This window comes from Ursus maritimus, unplaced genomic scaffold (assembly GCF_017311325.1).
Source record: "Ursus maritimus isolate PB19 unplaced genomic scaffold, ASM1731132v1 scaffold_19, whole genome shotgun sequence".
NCBI classification, from domain to species: domain Eukaryota; kingdom Metazoa; phylum Chordata; class Mammalia; order Carnivora; family Ursidae; genus Ursus; species Ursus maritimus.
The window spans coordinates 28,665,892-28,677,741 of record NW_024424341.1 but is presented as its reverse complement, the minus strand read 5'-3'; the positions used below and the strand labels follow the sequence as shown (position 1 = coordinate 28,677,741).

At 44.5% G+C, this 11,850-nt stretch overlaps 1 protein-coding gene across 7 annotated transcripts in view; it reads left to right on the top strand.

The window, feature by feature from the left end:
- Positions 1-4,939: 4,939 nt before the first annotated feature.
- The window catches only part of WDR59 (WD repeat domain 59), an 81,716-nt gene continuing 74,805 nt past the window's right edge, over positions 4,940-11,850 (top strand). Inside the window, exon 1 of one of the 7 annotated variants that reach the window (XM_040633587.1) lies at positions 4,940-5,213. In XM_040633587.1, coding sequence (XP_040489521.1) covers positions 5,160-5,213 — 54 coding nt within the window. In that variant the 5' untranslated portion in view covers positions 4,940-5,159. The remainder of the gene's footprint in view (positions 5,214-11,850) is intronic. The other 6 variants (XM_040633588.1, XR_005835634.1, XM_040633585.1 and 3 more) reach the window with 6 other exon arrangements.

Genomic DNA, 11,850 nt, shown 5'->3' with positions numbered 1-11,850 from the left:
AACATGGCATCTTCAAGGAACTGAAAGCTGCAGTGGAGCTGAAAGGAGAAAATGTGGGAACCGAAGATGAAACTGGTCCTCAGGGGCAAACCTGAGGGTCCTAGGAGCCACAGTAGGGAGCATGAACCATATCCTGAGGGGTTATGGAACTCTGGGAAGATTTATCAACATTGTTATCAGTACAAATAAGAATGGCCAATGACTAATGAGCACTGAAGATGTCAAGACTTGAAAAATTAAGAAACTTGCCCCCTCCCCAAATAAACATCTATATTCTTCTTAGCTTCTAGATTCACAAAGATACTGGAGAGAAACATGAAACAATATGATGTCGTCCCCCTGGGGGGTGGGCAGTGGAAACTGAACAGTGGGGTGACAGGATGGATGGCAAAGATTTTGTTTCATTATGTACTTTTTTGTATCTTAGTGTTGGAGTCATTTAAATTGAGGGAGACAGAGAGATAAAGTCTACACACGGGCGTTAAAGTCACCCGGCTTGTAGGGGCAGAGCCAGACTCCTAAGCTTCCCAGTGAACGTGTTCATCAAGGAATCTCTGGATGACAAGTTCATTTACTCTGTACACTCACCAATGGGGTGAAAAAGAGTAGGTCTGCTTAACAGCTCTATTTCTTTTTGTAACTTAAGAATTTGCCTTTAAGGTTTATAATCCAGTCTACTGACTATGAGAGGCCAGGCTCTCTCCCATCTGGCACCACGGAACAGCTGAAAGCCTGAACAGTGGCTGAAGCCTGTACTCTCCGCAGCGTGGTGACACTAGGCTTAGGTGCCCTGTGGGACTCTGACTGGCAGCCTTTCTCAGGCAATGCCCTTGTTATCTCCTTGTGCACTTACTAAAGAACACATTTCCTTTGGAATTACAATATTAAAATACAGAGCAGGGAAAGTTCTTCATTCAGTAGCTTGCCTCTCCCCTTTACATCTTAGGCAGAGTGACTCATGGCCTAGCAACAGGCATCCACGGAGACCTGCAGCCTCCGATTATTTCATTTTGTCATTTGTTGCGTTGAGAGTCCAGTATGGGCTTTGCAGCAACTTTCTCCTGTGGATTCTTGGGTTAAAGTTAATGGGTCTGGAGAGGTATCAAGTCATTTTGGATCCTCTCAATGCAAGGCGATCAGATGCAGAAAGGGCCCTAGCTAGACTTAGGACTCTGTTTTATAATTTTTTACCTTCCTGCTCTCGTTGACCCTGGGTGTGCTGCTTTCTGACTGTTCTTCAGCTGTGAAACAGGGTTAATAAACCACTGACCCCCCTTCCAGAACTGACAGGAGAAACGGCTGTATAAAATTGGTGTTGCCAAAGCCTGCAAATGCCAGTGCATAACAATGCTGCAAAGCCCCAGTTTCAGACATTTCTGGAAGAATGTAAGTCTGGGAAGTTCCTGAAAGGTTCGGAAAATGAGGCAAGCAGCTTGCTGGGGCCTGCTCCTAAGAAGCCTTGGGAAACCTGTGGCCTCCTTCCTCTCTGTCTCCAAGAGCCATGGCTCTGGAGGGAGCCCCCAGCACCGCCTCTGGGGGTGGATAAGAATCTCTCAGTAAGAAACTTGCCCCCAGATTTCTCAGAGCTCTTTACATTTGCATTATTTTGCTTGAAAAGAGAAAACTTAGAGAAACCAGGGCAATGGGCAACCAAATGCACAAAGCAAGGAGCACGAGCATGCGTGCACGTCCACAAATATTTGTTGATTGATGGAGAGGAAAATTACTAGTGGGGCTCAGGGCAGGATTCCAAGATTCCCAGATGTAAAGAGACTGAGGGGTCGGCTAACTCCACATTCTGCAGAAGAGGAAGCGGAGGACTAGAAAGATAAAGGATCTGTGTTTAAACTTGCAAGGGTAGCCGCTGATAACAGCCAGCCAAAGCCCTGGATTTCTGGGTTGACCATGTCCCCTGCCTTCCTGTGGCGTGGCTGGCAAGTGACCTTCTGAAAAGAGCTTGCTTGGTGATCAGAGCCCTATGGCCTGGTCAGCAAGTTGAAGTGTACTTGACAAGGGACCCCCAACAGTCCCCAGTCTCTGATTGAGACAGGACATTCATCTGTGGGTCTCAGAGGCACACAGCAATCAAGAAGCAGCCAGAGAGCTCTAGATTTAGCTCCAGAGTCCCCACTCTTTTGTGATGACAGTGTGGGTGGGAGATAGAAAAGGAAGGGCCCCAGGGGGCTGTATGAAAGGTGCTCATGCTCCCTCTCTCAAAAATTCTACCAGGGCCCTTTTCATATCTAAGAGAGAAAACATTGAGAGAACAGAGAGCACCAAGGACTTGAAACCCAAAGTACTTTCTGTTCCTATGAACCATGACAAGCAGATTTTGAGAAGTAGACAAATACGAAGTAAAGAGGTGGGAGTGGGGGAAGGTTGCAGAAATGCTCAGACGAGGGCAATCCTACCAGTTCCGGTGGGAAACAGATTACCAAGCTATATATAGTCAGAGAGCTTTGAAATACCTGTATCTCTGTCTCCAAAATAAAACTCAAATGCCTAAGCAAGGGCCTTCCTCACTAGCCCTTACCAGCTTTTTTAGCTGTACTTCTTGCTACATCCTGCCATTTACCCTACGTGATAACCATACCTGATTATTTGCTAGTCACTTGGCAGATATTTATTGAGCACCTACTACATCCAAGGCTGTAGGCAAATAAACAAATAAGAATATGGCATGTTAGATGAATGGATTCATTTATTCCCATGTGACAGTCTGAACGTGCATAGCAAGTATTCTTTATCTTTCCTTCTCTCTGGCCTTGAACCTGGCTTGCAGTTTTTTCCCTTCCTGGCCCCGTGAGCTGAGGCCCTTCTTTCCAGAGCAGGCTTTGGCCTTTTGTGATAGAGAACTGGGAGGAAACTGGGAGGCAAGAAGAAAGGCCACTACAGGAGGGTGAAGGCCAGGGCTGGAGGAGTTTTTAAAGGGCTGCAGTGTGTGAGAATAACTAATAGGTGAAGGGTTTTGAGGAGAACATGTTGTGGTTCTGTATCCCCTTGTGGCTGTAAAGAGTTACAAGTGAAGACCTTGAATGGTTTTAGAAATTACTTTTGGTTTCGCAGAAGGCATCCTTTTGCCCTAGACAGTACTCTGGGGACCTGACTTTATATGCTTTTCCCATTCATTAATTGGACAAATATGGAGTGCCTTGGTGTGTAGTCACCATGCAAGGCTGAACAAAGGAGATCTGGTCCTTATCCTCCCGAAGCTTGAAAACATTAAATAAACAAACAAATACTGAATTACAAATTGTGATTCTATATTCCGAAGGAAAAGAAAGCAGCACAGCTCTGTGACTGTGTTTTGGGGAATTGCTTTATCTTTGGAACGCATCCCCCCTCTTCACGCTTAAGGGTCTTTGTTCACTTTCAAAGCTGAAATGCTTTTTTTTGATAGTGTATTCTATGAAAATGCTAATAGTATACTGAAAAGCTTAAATGTCACCTTGCTCAGGATGCCATGTCAGGTTTCTTATTTAGGCTGTCCTTTTCTGCCACGTTGCTTGCAAGTGTTTTATAAAACCCAATTCATTGTCCCAAACGTATACTTATTGTACTGTGACCAACTATCCACCTTTGTCTGGATGGAAGGGTTTCCTGGGCAAGTTGGTCACCCTAATTTGTTGATATGTCTTTCTTTCCCCATTATATGCAAGACTCCAGGAGGGAAGGTAGTCCTTCTCATCTCTACTCACACAAGGACTTGTACACAGAAGTAGTGATAATATTAACAGTAAGAGTATTCATATTCACTACGTTCCTGGCCTTGTCCTTAACTCCTCACAAGAACCAAACTAAGGAAGTAGGTCATTTCTCCTTTTCATAAGGAAATTGAAGCTAAGCTGGGTAAGCTAGGATTTGAAAGGGTGGAACAGAAGAAGAGAACTCACCACTTACCACCATGTTAGCACAGTGGTTCCCAAACTTCTTGATCTCAGGATCTCTTTACACTCTTAAATATTATTAAGGACCCTCCCCACCAAACTTTTATGTGAGCTGTATCTACTGAGAGTAACTATTAGGAATTCTTATTTTTATTTTAATTTTTAAAATTTATTATCTTTTAAAGATTTTATTTATTTATTTGACAGAGAGAGAGCACAAGCAGGGGAAGCAGGAGAGAGAGAAGCAGGCTTCCCACTGGGCAGGCAGCCCCATGCAAGGCTCTATCCCAGGACCCTGAGATCAAGACCTGAGCTGAGATCAAGAGTCCCACACTTAACCCACTGACCCACCCAGGTACCCCATAACTATTAGAAATTAAAACGGAGAATTTAAAAAAAATATTTTTTCATGATTTCACTCAAACATTAATGCACATTAATATTAATAATACATTTTGTAAGTAAAAAATACCTATGTTTCCTAAAATGAAAAAATTTTAGTGGGAGGAGCGGCAAATCTCTTCAATGTCTGGCTTAATAGAAAAACGCTGGATTCTCACATCTGCTTCTGACGTTCAGCTTGTTAAGCTATACCACGGAGCCTCTGGAAAACCACTGTGCACTGGTGAGAGAATGAAACTGAAAAAGGCGAATAATGGCCTTAGTAGAATCAGGGAAAGTTTCGCCTTTGGAGACGGGGTCCCTGGTCAGTTTGGTAGGCGTTGCTGCGCGGTATGAAACAATAAATCGCGCCTTCAGACTTATATATACTTTTAGGGCAGGCCTCAAGGGATGGGGTAAACCTTTGGTTTGCGCGAATGCTTGGCTTTGGTTTGTAGGCCGCCTGGGCCTTGCGGGGTACACCGGCGAGGAGACAGGGAATACAACATGCGCCTCCCCTCGCCAAACCCGCACTCGCGAGCTCTCGGCGAGTTACCCACGCGCTGCTCACACTCGGACTACGACTCCCGGTAGAGCTTGCGGTAGGGGGCGAGTGCCTGCAGCTGCGGGGAGCATGGGTCACTCAGGCCGAGTGACGTTAGTGGAGGGGGCGTGCCTGTTTTGGGTAGGCTCGGTGCCGCAATTGGAGGAGCCGGGAGAGGGGGCGGAGCCAGTGTTTGGGTCAGCCAATGGTTTGAGGTCAGGCGGAAGAGGGGGACGGGGCGTGGCAGGGCTTACTCGCGGGCTGCGTGGGGCTCACCGAGTCCGGGAGCGCCGGTTTGGGGGGGTGGGAACGCGCAATCCTGTGGTGGGGGCGGCCGGGTGCAGGAGATGGCGGCGCGATGGAGCAGCGAGAACGTGGTGGTGGAGTTCCGCGACTCCCAGGTGAGTCGGGGGCCAAATGGAGCCCTCTGGGCATGCGCCTTCTCTCGTTCCCCTCCCCCACGCTGCCGGGTCCGTCTCAGGGGTGGCGGAGCGACTCCCCAGCTCCGGCCGGGGAGATGGGTAAGGGGGTGACCCAGAGCTGTCAGACTCGAGTGGGCGAGGAGAGCCTTGATGACCGTTGGGGGCTGTTGGGGCGGGCTCGGACGGGGTATGGGGGTTCCCCGCGAGGGTCCGGGGAGTAGGGTCTGCCTTGGGACACCCAAACGCAGAGACTGCGCGCGAGTGAGTGCTGAGGAGAGGCTTCCCAGCACCAGGGTGGTGAGCGAGGGGGTTTGCTCTCCGAGGCTGGAGGACTCGAAGCTTGGTGACTTTGGGTAAATCGCAGAACTTCTCTGGCCCTCAGCTGCGTGGACGTAACCTTGCCTCACAGGACTTTGGAGTGGATTCGATTAAAAGAAACACAAAACTATAAAGTGCCTGTTTTGGCAACTAAACTTTTAAATGGTTGCTGATGCTAGAATAGTGAAAAATCCCACACAGGGAATTGGAGTGTGCGCTGCACGTATTGCCCAGGTTCGAATCCCTGGTTCGAAATCCCGGCTACGCCCTACCTAGCCTGTCATCCCCTCTCAGCTCATCCGCTTTCTCACCTCTATGGAGGTGTGAGTCGTACCTGCCTCATAGGGTTGGCGTGAGAATTTTATGGTATATTTAGGATATGTGGCACAGTGATGGCACGTGGTTAGCCTCAAGAAACTTTAGCATTTACTAGGGTTTTTCTTTTTCTTTCTTTCTTTCTTTCTTTCTTTCTTTCTTTTTTTTTTTACCTTTTTTTTTTTTTTGTATTTCGTGCCTTTCTAACGCTAGCCCTTGTGCTAAGTGATTTATCTACATTTACTTTTTCTAATTCATGAAAGAACCAAGATAAGTAGATGTTATCCCCTTTTTCCAGACTGGGGAGATGATCTCTTTTTGGCTGATCTCAAGTGACTTGGCCAAGGTCTCCCATTATGTGGCGGAATTGGGATTTGAATGCAGGCATCTGGCCTCAGGGCTCTTGTTGGATTCTTTGCAGTACTTTGCTCCCTACTGTAGCATTCTGCCATACAGTCATTCCACAATTAATACCCCATTTCCCCTTCCCCATCACCTAGGACAGTGTCTTGGTGATTCTCTCTATTTATTCAACAAATATTTATTGACTACCTTCTGTGTGCCAGGCTTTCATTCACAGATTTATTCAACAAGAATTTACTGAGCCCTTGCTAGGAGAGCACTGCACACTGTATCAGTACTCAAGTAATTTACACTGAAGGCAAATCTGGATTACAACAAGGGGTGATGTGGTTTCTTCTTTCTAAAACTCCATCCCTTTTTTGCCATGAAGATTAATGAGTGGAGGGGCCACCCACCGATTTGCTCTGTGGTTCTGATACATAGCCTCCGTGGAGAATTTGAGCAGCAACATTTGGATTAAAGGATTCTAAAGGCACTTTGCACTGTCAGCGCGGTGTCTCTGGGAGGCCTGCTGTCCCATGGGAGGCGCCAGACTCCTAGGGAAAAAGAACTGTATTCCTGTTACCCTTCTTGTTAATTGCTTTCGCTGGGGACTGGGAACAGAGTCATGTATAGTTACCTCTGAGCCTGCTAATTTGGAAACTAATAATCTGCAAAGGCTTTAATTCTCAGAGAAACCCAGGTAGTCTTCACCCCTCCTTCTGTATAGAGCTGCAATTGAAGAGACCTGCAGAGAGGGTGCTGACTCATATATTAGGATGTATGAAGTAATATCAAATAATTAAACCTGAACAGCAGTGGTCATAGTAAGAGAACAAAGTAAATTGGGTAATTTAACTGCCTTGCGGGGGTTTTTCTTTTTCTTTTTTCTTTTTCTTTTCAGTTGGAAGGGTACAACTTAGTTTGAATTAGCATGGTTTCGTGGTTGTTTCTGGTGGCAACTGTGAGGGTTCTAGACCCACTTTACTAAATTTATTCACGTAGAAAGAAAAAATCAAAACTCTTCGTATTATCTTTCGGAAAAGGGAGGACAGAACAATAAATTTTTTAAAAACCCCTGCCTCTTTTAAAAATCACTTTTTAAAAAAATAAGAGCATTTTGGTTTTTCGGAGAAAAAGCCCAGCCTGAAAGGTGAAATTCTTTTTCTACAGTTTCTACAACTGCCATTCACTTTATAAAACCATGCCTTGAGATGTTACTGTCACTGATTAATAGCGAAGAAACTGTGGCGCTTGGCAACTACTCTGAAATGATCCCTGGAATCGATGAGTGTTGAGAAAACTTAGAGATAACTTTCTAGAGCAACACTCTCCTGTAGAATTTTTGGTGATGAGGGAAATGTGGCCATTGAACACTTGTAATGGTGCTAGTGCAACCGAGAAATTGCATTTTTAATTTAATTAAAATTGAATCAATTGCCATTTAAATAGCCACTTGTAGCAAGTGGCTGTGCTATTAGAAAGTGCGTTGGGGATGAAATCGTTTCCTCTGGCAGAGGTAAGATGGCAGAATGCGCAGTTCTCAAGTCTCTAAATCAACAGGAAGAGCAGAAATAGTCCAGAAAATGTGATGAAGACAGGAATTCGAACTCAGAGCAACAGTTTGCTTAATGTCTCTGCTTTGGCATCTATGAGATGTCTCAAACTCAGTATTCCAAAGTAGCCGGCCACACTCAGGGACCACTCCTTGCACCCTAGCTTTTAACTGCCTTCCAGTTCATCTTCCCCAGAGCCAGAACATTGTTGTTGTTTTTTTTAAACCAGGTTTATTGAAGTGTAATTAATGTACATAAAATGCCCCCTTTTGAGTGGACAATTTGTTGAGTTTTTCCAATGTATGTAGTTCTGTAACCAGCACCACAGGTAACATATAGAACACTCCAGAGAGTTCCCTGATGCCCCTGTGTAGCCAGTCGTAGCGCCTCTGTCTGGCAGCTGCTGAGATGATTTCTGTAAGACAAGGAATGTACAGTGTAGAACCCTTTGAGCCTGGTCTCACACCTAACCCAGTGCCTTTGAGATTCATCCATGTTGAGCATCAGTTAGTCTGTTCTTTTTTATTGCCCACCAGTAGCATTCCAGCGTATGGAGAGACCACAGTCTATACCCATTCACCTGTTTGTGGATATTCAGGTTGCTACCACTTTTTGGCGATTATGATTAAAGCCATGATAAAATATCAAGGTGATTTTTTAAAACCTAACTGGAAAACCTAGGGGCGCCTGGGTGGCTCAGTCTGTCAAGCATCTGACTTCAGATCAGGTCATGATCCCAGGGTCCTGGGATCGAGCCCCACATCAGGCTCTCTGCTCAGTGGGGAGTCTGCTTCTCCCTCTGCCTTTTCCCCTCCCCCTGCTTGTGCTCTCTCCTTCTCTCCCTCTCTCTCAAATAAATAAAATCTTTTAAAAAAAACCCTAACTTACCCTTCTCTGATGAAAATGCTTCAGTGACTTCCTGTTGCACCGAGTGTAGAATATAAATTCCTTATTTTGGACTGTTTTATGTGCTGGTCTTGGCCTACTTCTCAGGTCACATCTTACATTTGCTTTCCCCCTCTGTCACTGTTTATTTTCATCTTTCTGCTGCTGCTCCAGTGTGAGCTCCCTGAGGGTAGAGATTTTGTCTTGTTGACTCCTCCTGTCTCCCTGGTGCCTAGAATAGTGCTTGGTATGCAGTAGCACTCAAATATTTGTTGAATGAGTAAGTTTTAAAAAATTGATTATGTTAATAGTACTAACAGGGATTAGGAAAAAGTGTTTAGGTTTTCATGGTTTAAAAAATAAATTTTAGAATAAATTTAGACTTACAGAAACACTGGGAAGATAGTACAGAGGGTTTCCATATACCCTGCACCCAGTTACCCCTATTGAAAACATCTTAACGCTAGTATGGTACATTTTCTACAATTATCGAAGTCATATCGATATCATTAACCCAAATCCATACTTTACTCAGATTTCCTTACTTTTTACCTAATGTCCTTGTTCTGTTCTGGGATTCCATTTAAGATACCACATTACATTTAGTCCTCATGTCTTCTCGGACTCCTTGGCTGTGACAGTTTCTCAGACTGTCTGATGACGTTGACAGCCCTGAGGAGTACTAGTCAGGTATTTTGTAGAATGTCCCTCAGTTGGGATGTGTCTGATGTCTTTCTCATTATTAGACTGGGATTATGGGTTTTGGGGAGGAAGACCCCAGAGGTAATATGTCATTCTCATCCCATCGTATCAGGGCTGCTTACTATGAACATGGCATATCACTGTTGATGTTGACCCGGATGAGGTAGTGCTTGTTAGGTTTCTCTACTGTCAACTTAACTCTTTTTGCCTTCTGTCTATACTATACTCTTTGGAAAATAGTCAGTATATGCAGCCCAGACTTAAAGAGTGGGGACTTCTTTCTCCCTCCCTCCCTTCCTTCCTTCCCTCCCTCCCTCTCTCTTTCTTTCTTCTTTTCTTCCTTCCTTCACTTCTTCCTGCCTTTCTTTCTTTCTTTCTTTCTTTCTCTTCAGTTAGTTGCTTATATCAGTGTGAATTCTTAGATATTTATTTTATACTTTGGATTATAATCCAGTACTACTTTATTTTATTATTTTTACTTTGTTTCTCAAAATTGTCCCAGCTTTCATTCACCATTGGGAGTTCTCAGGTGGTTCATGTGTTCTTGTGACATACCCCCATCATTGTTTTCATTTGCTGTTTGTATGTCTTTTTTTTAATTATTATTTATTATTTTTAAAAAGATTTTATTTATTTGGGAGAGAGAGATAGCAAGAGGGAGTACAAGCAGGGAGGAGAGGGAGAAGCAGGCTCCCTGTTGAGGAGGGAGTCCCATGTGGGGCTCTATCCCAACACCCTGAGATCATGACCTGAGCTAAAGGCAGCTGCTTAACCGACTTAGCCACCCAGTAGCCCCTCTGTGTCTTTTAAATATACAGGACTTCCTTATTTTCTGGCTCTGCAAGATGCTTAACTTTTATCATGTATATTTCCTGCTGTAGTCCTAAAATTAGCCATTTCTCTAGGGATCCCTGGTTTCTTTTATTGGAGAATGACGTTAGAAACCAAGATCTGGCGCTGGATGTGCTCGCTGCTTTTGGGGTGTTACTGCCTCTAGGCACTCTCATCTGACAAAACAGGAAATGTATGTGGGTACTAATCCATGTATATACATAATATCTGTAAATATTTCCATCTGTAATCATCTGTATCTATATTAAGCTGAACATGAGTTCATACTTAACAGCTTCTACTCTAATCCATTATCACAAGTGTCAATGGCTCCACCCTTTGCTTATCAGTAACCTCCCACCCTTACTGTGAGAAAGTGGGCCACCCTGCCATCCTCCATCCGTTTACTTATTTGTTCATTCCAAAAGACCTGTATAATGGTTTCGGAATTGTTAACCTGTATAGCAGGGACTTTATCAGCTAGAGCACAGTGCTTATGTACAATTCTTTTCCCTTTTGGTCTTACAGACTCCACTAAGGTCTTCATCATTTTTAAGCAAACTTTTTCACTTCTCCACACTATGGTTTAGTCTTTTTTTTTTTAATTTAGTTTTTATTTTTTTGAGATAGATTGAAAGAGAGAGAGCACAAGCAGGGCGGAGGGGCAGAGGGAGAGGGAGAACTCCAGCAGGCTGCCTGCTGAGCAGGGAGCCCAACTCAGGGCTTGATGCCAGGCTCCTGGGACCATGACCTGAGCCAGAGGCAGATGCTCAACCAAATCAGCCATCCAGGTGCCCCTTGTTTTTTTCCCCCCTAAGATTTTATTTTATTATTTACTCATTTTTTTTTAAAGATTTTATTTATTTAGAGAGAGTGCACGCTTGTGTGCTCAAGAGGGTAGGGGGTGGGGTAGAGAGAGAGAGAATCTTAAGCAGACTCCACACTGAGCACAGAGCCCAACACTGATTTTGATCTCACAACCCCAAGATCATGACCTGAGCCGAAATCAAGAGTCAGAAGCTCAACTGACTGAGCCACCCACGTGCCCCTTAAGATTCTATTTTTAAATAGTCTCTGCAGTGAACGTGGGGCTTGAACTCACAGCCCCGAGATCAGGAGTCCCATGCTCCACCGACTGAGCCAGCCAGGTACCCCTGTGGAATAGTCTCTATGAGGCATTCTTTTTTTCTTAAAGATTTATTTATTTTAGAGAGAGAGTTGGGGGAGGGGCAGAGGGAAAGGGAGAAAGAGTCTTAAGCACTGAGTAGAGAGCCCAATATGGGGAACAATTTTAGCACCCTGATATCATGACCTGAGCTGAAATCAAGAGTCACGTGCCTTTTTTTTTTTTTTTAAGTAGGCCCCATGCCCAGTGTGGAACCCAACTCGGGGCTTGAACTCATGACCCTGAGATCAAGACTGAGCTGAGATCCAAGAGTCTGATGCTTAACTGACTGAGCCACCCAGACATCCCTATGAGGCATTCTTCTAATGACATTTAAAAATTTTTTGGCTTAAAAATTATTTTATTAGGAATTTATCACACATGTGAGTGATATGGGTACCATGTGAAGAATATGAATAAAATGTACCCTCCACATAGCTTACATAATAGACCATTCTAGTTAAATTTACACCCTGGATACCCTTTCCAGAACACATCCCTT